The sequence below is a fragment of the Apus apus genome, chromosome 6, assembly GCF_020740795.1.
Source record: "Apus apus isolate bApuApu2 chromosome 6, bApuApu2.pri.cur, whole genome shotgun sequence".
NCBI lineage: Eukaryota > Metazoa > Chordata > Aves > Apodiformes > Apodidae > Apus > Apus apus.
Window position 1 is genome coordinate 27,670,664 of NC_067287.1, and position 12,598 is coordinate 27,683,261.

General features: G+C 37.4%; 2 protein-coding genes across 23 annotated transcripts in view; one reads left to right on the forward strand and one right to left on the reverse strand.

The window, feature by feature from the left end:
• Window positions 1-640: 640 nt before the first annotated feature.
• On the forward strand, window positions 641-12,271 carry TDRD1 (tudor domain containing 1). The gene is made up of 17 exons (XM_051623304.1): window positions 641-658; window positions 690-837; window positions 1,230-1,335; window positions 1,792-1,852; window positions 2,204-2,278; window positions 2,626-2,808; window positions 3,033-3,176; window positions 3,753-3,924; window positions 5,389-5,472; window positions 5,895-6,071; window positions 6,606-6,713; window positions 8,063-8,233; window positions 9,582-9,830; window positions 9,996-10,112; window positions 10,328-10,438; window positions 11,505-11,672; window positions 12,009-12,271. The coding sequence occupies exons 1-17, from the start codon at window positions 641-643 to the stop codon at window positions 12,269-12,271; spliced, it is 2,355 nt and encodes a 784-aa protein (XP_051479264.1).
• The window catches only part of CARF (calcium responsive transcription factor), a 48,303-nt gene continuing 40,987 nt past the window's right edge, over window positions 5,283-12,598 (reverse strand). For 19 of the 22 annotated variants that reach the window (XR_007889881.1, XR_007889879.1, XR_007889882.1 and 16 more), the window contains one exon: window positions 5,283-5,320. The gene's annotated coding sequence lies outside the window, so the exon portion shown is untranslated. Of the gene's footprint in view, window positions 5,321-5,933; window positions 6,300-10,308; window positions 10,468-12,341; window positions 12,431-12,598 lie in introns of all 22 variants that reach the window. The other 3 variants (XR_007889880.1, XR_007889886.1, XR_007889885.1) reach the window with 3 other exon arrangements.

A 12,598-nucleotide genomic window follows, 5' to 3' on the forward strand; every position in this document is an offset into this window, starting at 1 on the left:
CATAGACCACATGTTCAAAGGTATTGAAAGAAACTTGTACTATTTCTGGCTACTGCAGAATTGCCTACTCTGAATTTCTGCCCAATAGATATTGGAAATTATGTAAATTTGTTTCATTCCCACAGAGCAACTTTAATTTAAACAAATTCATGGATGAAGACATAAAGACTTACACTGAGTGATAAGCACAGAGTGATGAAACTATTGTTTTAATAATACCACTTATGGTAGGTTTGAATGAACATTACATCAGAGTGGTAAGTGACTTACAGAGCATGTCATGACTCTAGAGCGTCTCCAATTGCTCAGACTTGCCAGCAGAATAGTAGGAAAGAGCCTTCTGTCCTCCTGCAAGTGTTCCAGAACACAAGCATGCACTAGTGTTGTTAATCAGATCCCTTTGCAAATACTTCTGCTTCCAGGAAGCCCCATGGAAGGTCTAACTGGTGGAGGGAACTTGCTGCTGACAGCTGCAGATGAGAAAGGAAATACTGTGAGTTATTTCACTTCAGAATTGTCCCAAATTTTCTGTGCATTTCTAGAGAGCAGAAATGGTCAGCATATATTGCTTTATCTAGAACTTGGACATTTTGACTATTACTGTTGTCACATTTTGGTATATTAGAATATTTTTGCCCTAATGGCAGCTTTTTTTCTGGCAAGAATCACCTAAAATTTTTCTTTGACAGGTTTTGCATTCTGGGTTGATTCATGAGAAGCCAAAGAAATTCCAGTATTCCTCTAAAAAGGTTTTCTCTATTGGCTATGAAAAGAGTGTCTTTAGTTCATTAATGCCACCCCCTCAAATGAGGCCGTGCCATCACTGTGGTCTGTCTGGTAAGTGCCTGTTGTCCTGTGGTCTGTGATGCATCGTATCGTAGTGAAATCAGATCAGAAAGTTTGCTTAGAAATGTCTTTAAATGGATGTATATTTTTCTCTCATACGAGAATAGAGCAGAATGTGGTTGGAGTTACAGAACTGATAAACAGAAAAGAGAAAGAGCTTTTTTTTTAAATAGACTTTTTCCTTCTTAAATAGAGGAGGGATTTGGCAGATGTGGGGCAGTAATATCTGACAGCTGTATGCAAATCCAAATAGTTATTTCTGTGTGCTTAGAACTGTAGTGGAACCATCCTGGAGAGCAGTTATTTAATAATAAATAATGGAGCCTGTACCTTAACAGCTGTGATCTCTTCTGATACAGATGTTTCTCTCTGACTTTTTTAAGGATCTTTCAGATGTTCACAGTGCAAGCAAGTCTACTATTGCTCTGCAGATTGTCAAAAGAAAGACTGGCCAGCACATAGTGTTGTATGTGAGCCAATTAAACAGACGTAAGTTTGTTAGAAGTTCTGCCAAATGATCTTTGCAGAAAGACAATATTTCTCCCAGTACAACAATGACCATGTAAAGGCACTATTATAGTAAAATATGTTGCTTTACTCTTAGGTTAGTGCTGCATTATCTTGTCAGAAAACTCAGCTCTGATGCTTCAGAAGGGTGAAGTTCCTAAGGTTTGCATGGGTTTACAGTGTTAGCAAAACTCCACAACATTCTCTATTTTAATAAAAAATAATTTAGTTTTTGTTGAGGGTATCAGGAAAAACACAGCAAGTGTTTCACTACAGGGAACTAACAGATTTGTCATTCTGCATGCTCTTGGAGGAAGAATTATGTTGACAAACCACCCACTGTGAAGAGAGCCTTTTTTGTTTTATTTGCAAGTAGCTGTTACAAATGCTACTTGGTCTTTGGTTCTTCAAAATCATCATGTTTTTCTTTGATTACAGTGTAAGTAATAACAATGGAGGCAAGTTACCTGCTAAAACTGAGAAGGGACTTCATCTTAAGGTATAGAATACTGTTTTAACTATGTCTTGATCTGCTCTGAGGTAGCTGCAATATGCTGGTCCAGTTGTCCTGGAAAACAGGTGTGAAAGAGGTGAATGTCTGAGACTTAAGCAGTTTTTCATCACTCATTCAGTAGATCTCTGTGATAATGGTTTAAGGTATTTTCAAGAGTAATACAGAGTGTAAGAGTTATTACTGAAAGTCAACAAGAGCCACTTTTTGTGTGCTTTCTGAAATGATAGAAGTTTTTTTGTTTGTTACTACATGGAGCTGCAGCTGAACAATGTTAGTTTTAACATAACTTGTAGCTGGTTTACATGGGCTGATTAAACTTCTGTGAATTTCCCCAAGGCAGAAGAGCACATCAAGAAAATAATGCTTTCGGATCTGCAGATTCCAGGGATCAAAAAAGCTATGGAAGTACAGGTACTTTTATTTTGGAAGAATCCTGCAATGCTTTGCTAAGTTGCATTTGAAGCTTGTTAGTGTGTATAAGCTGTGTCACTTCAGCTCTGTCTCATTCTGTTCACAAGTAAAATTCCTTTAGTTCTATAAAGGTGAGTAAGTACAAGCTGGGGGAGGGAGGAAGATTATTTCTGTGAAGGTGACCAATGTTGGTTTTGTTCCCTGCAGTTAATTACTGTTAGTTTCCAAGTAACAGAACAAAATCAGGTATAGGTTGAAACGCATTTGTTGAAATTAATACTGGTTCTGAGTAACATCCTTTATCTTGTTCTTGTGTAATTATAATCTCTGGTGGCTTTTGTCTTTAGGGTACAGTAACAGAGTTCAAGAGTCCAAGAGAATTTTATATACAGATGAGTTCTCCAGAAGTTTTAGACCAGATCAGTAAACTTTCTGTGAAACTGCAAGACTGTTATGCTAACACAATTATTCAAGAGGAATATAATGCTGTCAAAGGGGAAGTCTGCATTGCAAGGTGTTCTTTGGATCAGGTAACATCTGATTATCAATAAAATAACCATTCTATGTTGAGCTCATATTTTGTTTGTTTTCCTTTTATGTCTCACCAGTGAAGGCTGCTAATTAGAGATGAGTTTATTGTGATGGAATTGTGGTAGCAACTAACTTTATAACATCTGGAACTCAATTTTAAGGTATTGGTGAAGTAAAGCAAAATGTTGTGTTCTTACAAATATGGTAATTGATTCCTACACAGACCTGGAATAGAGCACTGGTAAAAGATGTGGATGTATTGCAAAAGAAAGCACAAGTATTCTATCTAGATTATGGAAATGAAGAAAATATTCCTCTCTCTTGGATTAAAGCTCTGCACAGAGACATTGAACTGTTTCCTCCATGTGTAAGTTCTATTTTTCTAACATTAGCTAAGGTATTTTAAATTAATAGCTCTGAAAGGAGTGTAACTTGTCTCAGTGTAACTGTCATTGTAACAGTGTTTTGCATGCAGTGGAAATTATGCATAAAAACTGCTGCACTACACTCTGGTTCCCCTCCTGAAATGTTTCTTAGCTATTCCATAGGGTTGAGGAAGGCCACCTGGCTTTTATTTCCTAGTCCCAGAATTCTGGGGTTCTGAGTTCATAAAAAAATCCCTGGAGGGTAGTTAGGTCTGCATGTCCCTTATACACTAGAGGACAACAGGGGAAACATTCTGCCTGCCTCTTCTAATCTGGTCTCATGGGCAGCATAAATAGTGGGAGAATCAGAAGAAATGTGGTTTACATTTGGAACTTAATTTGCTAATTAGTAACTCTCCTATGAAGAAGTTAGTGGAACTGGTAGGACTTCAAACTCTAACAGCAGCTTTAACTTTTATAGACAATATTTTATTTTTGAGGGCCTTAATTATTCAGTCACTTTTTCTACAGGGCAAACAACCCCTATCCTCTCTTGTTCTAATTGTAATTCTTTCCAGGCCATTAAATGTTCTTTTGCTCATTATGATCCAAAACAAAAAGGATGGAATGAACGCATCTCCAGCTTTTCTTCCCAGCTTATGGGAAAGCACTGCTCAGTAACTATTGTTGACATATTACAGGAAGAAATGATGTTGAGTTTTGCTGTAGATGTTGTTCTTCCAGATTTTGGTAAGTACTTGATAGTGTGTGTGCGAAAAACCCAATAGAGTTTTAAAGTCTTTCATGTTCATTTGCCCACCCCAATACCTTTAAAATAATTTTTTTTCTTTTGCTGTCTTCCTTCTTGCCACTCTCTCAACCTGCCTCTTGACTTTTAAATTTTTTTTCTTTATTTCATCTTTCCATGTAGAGGTCACTTCAGAATATCTGTAACTGAAATATCTTGTTATGCTTAATAGCCTTAGATTTTAGTAAGGTTACTTTTCCAGTAGAATTTTAATAATTTCAGTGTTTTCTATTTATTGTCTTTTTCTATTTTATTTTTTTGTTTTAATAGAAGCATGCAAATCTGGGACCATGTTGTTCCTTTTATCTCATGTAGTTTTGACTCTTTAAAAACTATTAGTTTCTATTTCCACTAAGGATTTTACTGGCTTTTTTTATATTTCATACATGCTCACTAAACAAGTATCCCAAAGAAAGTGCAACCACTGGATATTGTTGCATCTAGTAAGAGAACTCTAAGCATGTTTATATTTCTAACTTGGCAAGCCTCAAATGGATGGAAACAAGCAGAGCACCTCCGTTCCGAGTAGTCTGAATTCAGGTTTCCAGTTGAGTTGAGAGGTAGCTTTGATTGTGGAACCAGAGGAATGCAGAGATGTTCCTGTTGTCACTGTTTGGAGGGCTGTTTTGTTTGGGTTTTTTCTGTCTGCAGAGCAAGAACAGTAATAGTGCAAAGAGTGTATTCTTGTCACTGACAGGCAATCCACAGAAACTGTGAAGGAATTGAAGGTTGATTCTCTTAGCTTGCCAGAATTCCTGATGGGCAAGAAGCTTATCTCCATGTTACAGTCCCAGCAGTCGATAAAATGATAATTCACCTTAAGTCCTTTGTAAATTCAGCTGATTCAGGGTTGTGCTGGGCATGTTTCACATTTGCTTACTTTACAGCACACTAATGGCAAAACTATGTTGCTTGCCAGACTCTTGGAGAGAAAAATCTCACTGCCTTCATGAAATGTTGCATGCATATATTCCATCACCTTACAAGCAACTTAAACTTCTGTATTCAGGTTTTCAGTTGAAAATAATAATGCTGAAAGCTTGGAATACTGCTTCATGTGTCAGTTCTAGTAACTCATTGCATACTTGCAGTTATAAACATGGAGGTAAGTTTTTAGTCCTTGTGTGAAAACTGGAATTGGTTTTTCAGCCAGCAGTCCTTAGTGGCTACAAGTAAATGTTTATTGTTACTACTTGGAGCTGTGAACATCTTCAGAAAACTCAAGTAACTGAATTTCTCTGAAACTACTTTTATATTCTAAGCATATTAAGTGCACCACAAATAAGTAGAACATGCTTACCTTGTGATAAGGATGTAGGTCAGGCTCATAAGATGTTTCTGAAATAAAATTAAATTATTACTGTCTTACATGGTAAATTACTTTGTTTCTTACATCTGTATTTTAGGAGACTGCCTCTGTAAAGTACCTGTTGAAATGAAGTCTGATTTCACTCCAAGAATTAATGCCAAAGGAGCAGACTCTCCAAGAGGTAAGCAAGTAAATCAAACTTTCTAAGAAGAGATGGAGAAAAATGGAGGAATTCTAAGTCCTCATGTGTCATATGATGTTCTGAATGTAATAAATATTTTAGCTGTTCACTATTGTCAGCTTCTATTTGAACCCATTGGCTAGTGGACTTTCCTTCAGGTCACTAGTGACAGTAGGACATATGCTTTTTTAATATTATAAAGTACTTGTTTAGTGATGATTATGTGAGCATTAATTTAATGCATAATTTGACAAGAACCTTCAAATTTCTAAGAGTCAGCAAGAAAAATAAACTGCTTCAGTGTGTTTAAATTTTGTAGTTTAATATAGCACTGTTTTAAAGTCTCTAAATCCTGGCTGGTAAGGTTGCACCTTTTAAAGTCATCTAGCTTTTGAACAGTAACTTTTTTTCCAAATGTGCAGTGACAGAAACCCATTCTAAGGGAAGTAAAGAAGAAATACCTGCAGATGAAGGATGTCTTCACTTTGCTAATTCTGTCACAGAGTGTATCTCTGTATGTGTTGGAGATGCATTTTCTGGTGTGGTTTCCTACATTCAAAATCCAGAAAACTTCTTCTGTCAGCAGATGCACAGTGCCCGTAAGTGAGGCGTTGAAAATGGGGTGCAAGTTAGGGAGAACGGCATTTTTCTCTTCAGCAGAGAGTGGCTGGAGGGAGGGAAGTGTTGCTGGTTTTGTAGTTCAACCTGAAACAGGGATTCCCTGTAGCATGAGGCCATGCTGCAGCCAGGTAAAAGCTGTGGTGCTGTAGAGGGTGTTTTGGCAGTGTGAGCTGCTGATGTGGTTGACTGAGCTGGAGGGTGGTCATCTGTGGGCAGAGTAGTGCTAAGTAGAAAGGTGGTTTTTAACCATCTGAAGTCAAGCTTGTATCACAAATATTTAATGTTAAATATGTCTCAGGTGTTCCAGTAATGTGTGCTTCTGATTACTTTGCTTATTCCTGTGATGCCTTGTTCCTGAGGAATCTCATGGTGATTCTCTGGTATTACTGATTGGTATTATGTTAAACGTTATGCTACCAGATGTTCTTCCAGGCTTTGAACTTAAGATTTGTATACTTTTGTGATAATTACAAGACAGTGTATGTTCCAAACCCTGTATATTTTAACATCAGGTCAACTTGCTGAGCTTCAAGTGGCTCTTAATGAGCATTGTGACAAATTTCCCAGTAGTCCGGCTTTCCGTCCTGCTGCTGGAAATGTGTGCTGTGCCCAGTTCAAAGGTAAAAAATGGAGTGAAAAATATGGCTCTTAATTTATGTTGCTTCAACATATTTTATTATGTTTAGAAATGTTTCATTTAGGTTTTTTGCTTGTCTCTGGTTTTAGTTGTGGATAACATTATTAATAGCCAAAGATGGCATCTATAAAACACTATTTTAAAAAAGACCATTAAATGGTCCTTTAATTGAACAAATTCTTAGCACTGGGGTCATTTTTGTATAAAGGAGCTTTTTAAGACACCATATGGCTGAGCACTATTTCCTGTGGTTGGAATAAATACAAACTTGAAATTCCAGACCCCAAAAAAAGAGAAGAAATGGGATTATATGTAATTATGCTGCTTTGATGGACTACTCAGTGTTGTTTAGGCAAGACCTGGTGCTCATGAATTGACTTTCCTAGCTCAGTTCCACCTGACAGTTATCACTGATGTAGAGTTTCTGTAGGTTTAATGACAAAATTGAATCTTGACTAAACGTGCTAGTATTTTGAATAAAGCAGTGTTTTGTGCTAGGAACTGGCAAATCCATATGAAAGAAAGAAATTCTATCTGAAGTCCTGTTTGCCTAAGTGCAGTACGATGAAGATTATTCTTCTTCTCACAGATCATTCTCCTTTTCATACAGCTTTTAACATGGAAAAACAATCCACATGCTGCAGTTCCTATGCCTTTTTTCATCAGAAATGATGAGAAATGTTGCTGCTATAATTTCTTAATGTGATTGATAAACATTCCTAGTTATTTATTTCTTCCTATTTCCTGTAGTTTTTCTGCTTTGAATAAGCCAGCTGTGGGACTGAGCAGATGAGCTGAAATAAATGCTTTTTTTTGCATGTTCAGAAAAAGCTAGTACCGCCAATAAAGTGCCTTGGCATTTGAGTGGGCACTTATTTCAGGTGCCTAGCTAGGGAAAACTGTTAGATGAGCACTTCAGATCTCTTGATACACTTGAGTAAGCTTGTAGTTCTATTTCTCAAATAATTTAATTGAATTAAAATACTGAAATTATTAGATCTGTTGTGTAGCCTTTGCATTGCATGTTACTGTGTTCAGCTGTGATACTTTGTGCTGTTCAAGTCGGCTGAACTTTAGCACTACGTCCACATGATGTAGTCAATTCTTCATTCCAAGATACACTGCACAGATACATCGCATGTATCTGTGAGGGGGAGGATCTTTCTGAAAAGAATGAGTTTGGAACACACAACTCCTAAGAAGGTTGATGTTGAGTCCACAAGGGTTTTGTGAAGGTTTGAGATAGACCTATTTTTATTTTGGTTTGTGCAAAAAATCATCTGTTCTCAGAAGTTAAAAGAAAGTACAATGAAAATCTTTGTTCTTTTCTAGAAGACAATCTCTGGTATCGTGCTGCTGTTCTAGCATACGCTTCTGAAGATACTGTTTTTGTGGCCTATATAGATTATGGTAATTCAGAAGTTCTTCGGCTGTCTAGACTTCGTCCTATGATTCCAAGATTAGTGGACTTGCCAGCTCAAGCCATAAGATGCACTTTGGCAGGTAGGAAATACATGATAAGCTGATTCAAACAGGTCACAGGCAAAGTAAGTGGGGTTAGATAATGGTCACATCTGTAGTATCTTGAAATATAGGGGAGGGTGGAGACAACAGCGTTATTTCCAGAACTCTTGGTGGTTGTGATATAACTACAAAGTGTGACAAGTCTTTCCTAATGTATCTGGTGATTTGCAGTAACATTACCTGTTAGGTTTTGCATGTGCTTTTGTTCCAGGCAAAATTCAGTCACCTATGGATTTGCGGAATTATTAAACTTGAGGTTCTTGCATTGCAGGACAAAGCAAAATTTCATTTTCTATATTGTATTTCAGAAATACTGTGTCTGTGCCTCTTTCCTGGGGCAAATCTAGTGAAACTACCAGTGAATTCTCCATGGGCTTGTGAAATCTGTAAGGTTGGAGAGGACTTGATGCTTCCTAGTTCATCCTTCTGTCTCAAGCCATGATCATAATTTTTTTTCTTGACATACTTAACCTGCTGTTGGAAATTGTTTATTTTCTGTTTCCATCACTATGCAAGGTAGTCCACTCCTTTGCTTCACTACCCTTGCTTCAGAATACTTGATTTCTATCCTTGATTTACAATACCTGATATTTAACTTGCTTTTAAAATATTTTTGTAAAGTTCAGAGCAGCATTCTGGTTTCTTTGAAGGAAAACATAAAACAATGTTTCCCTTGTATGCAGAGATGGAACCAATGCATAAGGAATGTGACCTAAAGAAATCTCTTTTACTGGGCAAATAATGATGCCTATAGCAGCTAGTGAGTGTTCTAGGACTAAAAAAGGTCCTAAACACTATGTGGACCTGAGAAAGGGATCAGATGTTAACTGAATAGAGTCAAGGAATACTGCTGCATAAAAAACATCTTTCTAGAAAGCAAATTCTGCCAATCTGTTACTGTAAAGTTCTGGATATAACCTACATTTTATAAATAAATTTACTAGCATAAAGAACAAACATTTGAGGAAGGAGTTTATAGTAGCAGTTACATTGGCCAAGAGATGACTCATATTGTTAAGAATTGTGTTGTATTTTTGAGACCCAAAGACTGACACTTAACTTAGGCATTCAATCTGAATTTAGGCATCTCTTTGTAATAGACTAGTTGTATGTGATCTTGGTCAGATTTTTACTAAGTCTACATAATACAAAAGTTCAGAATCTAAATATTTGGGATTGGAATCTTGTTTACAAGCATGAGGAGTGCAGGGTGAGTTACTTGGTATATCTGCTGCTTAATCTATTATTTTAAACAGTGTTGTACCTTCCTGCATATTGTTGAGACTGGACTGTCCTCAGAACCTTTCCATGCAATGTGACTTTTTAGGTGTAAAGCCACCACTGGGAGTCTGGACCTCAGAAGCCATTTCTGCTATGAAACAACTGGTGAATGACAAAGTGCTCACAATAAAAGTAGTGGACAAAGACAGTTACAGGTCTGTGGTGGAGCTGGTAGATGCATCAGTTACTCCAGGAATAAATGTAATGAAACATCTCATAGAGAGAGGCTGTGCAGCTGAGGAATCAAGGCTGGCCTCACCAGCAGCTGGAGGAAGGGATGTTAAGCAAGCAAATGGTGAGTACAAGCACCGTTTGAGCTGACTTTTGGATTGAACAAGAATTTGCAGTATTCCAGCCTTTAACTGTGATCTTGCTGTTAATAATTAATATAAATAATAAACATATTTATTATATTGTTAGTTTTTACAGTTACCCTGCATTTTCTTACTATTCCCATTAGAAGCCTCATGTGGGCGCTGGAAGCCAGTAGAGCTGGCGATAGGTGAAAGCCTGTCTGTCTGTGTAACAGAAGTTGACAGCCCAGACTTGTTCTATGCTGTACCAGTTCAAACTAAAGGTAAGAGTGTTCACTGTTCCTTGCACCAGTAAGAAGTCACTGTTGCAAGCTAGTTAATAAACTTAATGCCTATGGTGACCTGAACCATGTGGAAATGTAGCTTGGACAGTTAGAAAAATACAAACATGCCAAAGGTGGGAGCAGGAGAGCTTAAAAGTAAGTATGCTCCTTATCCTACCCTAATGTGGTTAGTTACCTGGTGTTTTTTCCTGTAGATGAAGGGAAGCTGTATAGGCAATCGATGGAACTAGAAGACTATTGTAAATCTTGCAGGAACCAGCCATTCACACCGCAGCCGGGTGAGGCCTGTTGTGCCAGGTTTTCAGGTGAGGCAATTGTTCCTGCTTGCATTTCCCTGAAAGGCATAAAGTGCCACTTTCCTTTTTGCTTTAGAAAAGGATAAAAGCCAACTTTAAAGTGCTTACAGTTCTGGCTGCATCTTTAGGGCAAAGAAGCTGTCTGACAGCCTGGGAGAGAAAGTAACGGAACAAGTTGTGCCTTGCAAAATGTATAGAGCTTTAAGAGGAAAGAAAACTCATTACTGTAAATACTGAAATCTGTGTTTGAGTCAGAGTGGCATATAAAATTCATGGTAGAGCAATAGTCAACTTGTGCCCATATGGACATACTTCTGGTTTGTGGGTGCCTGGGTGGTGGTTTGTTGTTGCTCTGCATGAACATGTCACTGGCTGTGACAACTGATTGTTCAGCCTTGGTCTCACAGGCTGTTGAGGCTGAGCAAACTCAGTGTGGGTCCAAAGACTTAACACTGAGGGAACTGAGTATGTCCCCTTTTCAGAAAAGAGGGGAGACTCTGCTGATATATTAATTCAATATTTTTTAAAAAGTAGTGTTGACTCATAAGTAACTAAAAGTTGACTGCATGTAGATTGTTACAGATCTAATTAACTTGAGTGCTACATCAGGTAACAGCTTATGGAAAACCGGATAGATTAATTTAAAAAAAAAAAATAGTATGCAGACCACAAGAGTATACCTAAACATTTAACAGTTGTTTTCAACTTCCACTGATATTTAAGGAAATTATACTGTTTATGTCTCTTCAGGATAATTAAGGAAAGTATTTTTTTAATTGGTTGTCTTGAGAGGGACTATGCATTGGAAAACAAAAGTAAAGAGCTGGAAATGCAGAGTGCAAACATCCTTAAAAACTACTGTAGCAAAAATCTTCCCTGTGTAAATTGAGCAAAATTCTGAAAGCAAGACTTGCATATTCATGAATACAGCAATCAGAAACAGTAGCCTTGTTCTGTGGGCTTGCTTCTTGTGTTTAAAAATTCTTGGAAAATTATACACATTCTTTTTCTCAGGAGAAGCTATGTTTATAAGGTGGTACTTCATGTGTGATTCCTCTTTTCCCAATCTTTCCAGGTGATGGCTGTTGGTACAGAGCTGTTGTTCTAAAAGCTGCTCAGTTTGCAGTGAAAGTGCTATATGCAGACTATGGGAACACAGAGACTTTGCCACTTTCAAAGGTGCTGCCAATCCCTGAGTCCTACTTAAAGATGCCTTTTCAGACAATAACGTGTTCACTTGCAGGTAAAAAAACAAAAACAAACCACAAAAACAAATTCCAAACCAACCAAAAAACCCTGCTTAGTTTTCTTGAATATTATACATCTGTACCTGTTCTGATGATAGCGTTAATTTTTCAATGCTGGTAAATAACATGATCTGTTGACATACCATACTGGTTAATTCTGCAGAAGCTGTTTTAGAAAGTATGTTTTTAGTCAATTATCTGTAGGATCTAAGCTGTTTATATTAGGAAAATTTAGCATTCTGTTTTCAAAAACAGTGGTAACATTCCATGTAAGAGTCAAGTCATACAACAAAGGAATTCTTCCTAGAGCAAACTTGATTTTTTTTTTTCAGGAATAGAGAAAGCTGAGTGGTCTCCGTTACTACTTGACAAGTTGAAAGAAATGTTGTTGAATAAATATGTCAAAATTACAGTGGAAGGCATTAATGGAAATGTTTATGTAGTAATGGTAGAGAAATCTTCTGGAAGCAGCTGTCTGAATGTAGCTGACCAGCTGGTCCTGGAAGGTTTGGTCAGATCCTGTCGTGCTGAGAAGTTATGTATTGAACATCAAGGTTTGTACGTTCACTTAATTGCTTCAGATAACTTCATTTGAAGAACTGTGGGCATATGGGATACCTAAATAACTTTTCATTCCAAAAGTCTTAAAGAATTCTACAGGTCACCTTTTAAATTAGGGAAGCTGTGTCCCGTGGGTGTTTTCTCATTCACTTGCTGCTTTTTTTTTTGTAGGCCATGGAGGTGAGACCAAATGCTGCTGTGCAGAATTAAAAACACAAGTAAGGTTCAGTCCATGCAGTACTTGCTCTTTTATGTTTCCAGAATTGAAAAAAACCCTCTGTGGGAAGCAAATGGGAGTAGGGAGTTAATAGCTAACCAGAACATTGAAGATGTGTCAAGTAAATATCCTGACACTCTCTTA

What these genes read in the sequence shown, in the direction of transcription:
- TDRD1 (XM_051623304.1), top strand. An exon ending in CTGTTGTGCCAGGTTTTCAG is followed by an intron (nt 10,439 to 11,504) that starts GTGAGGCAATTG and finishes CAATCTTTCCAG; the next exon opens with GTGATGGCTGTTGGTACAGA. An exon ending in AATAACGTGTTCACTTGCAG is followed by an intron (nt 11,673 to 12,008) that starts GTAAAAAAACAA and finishes TTTTTTTTTCAG; the next exon opens with GAATAGAGAAAGCTGAGTGG.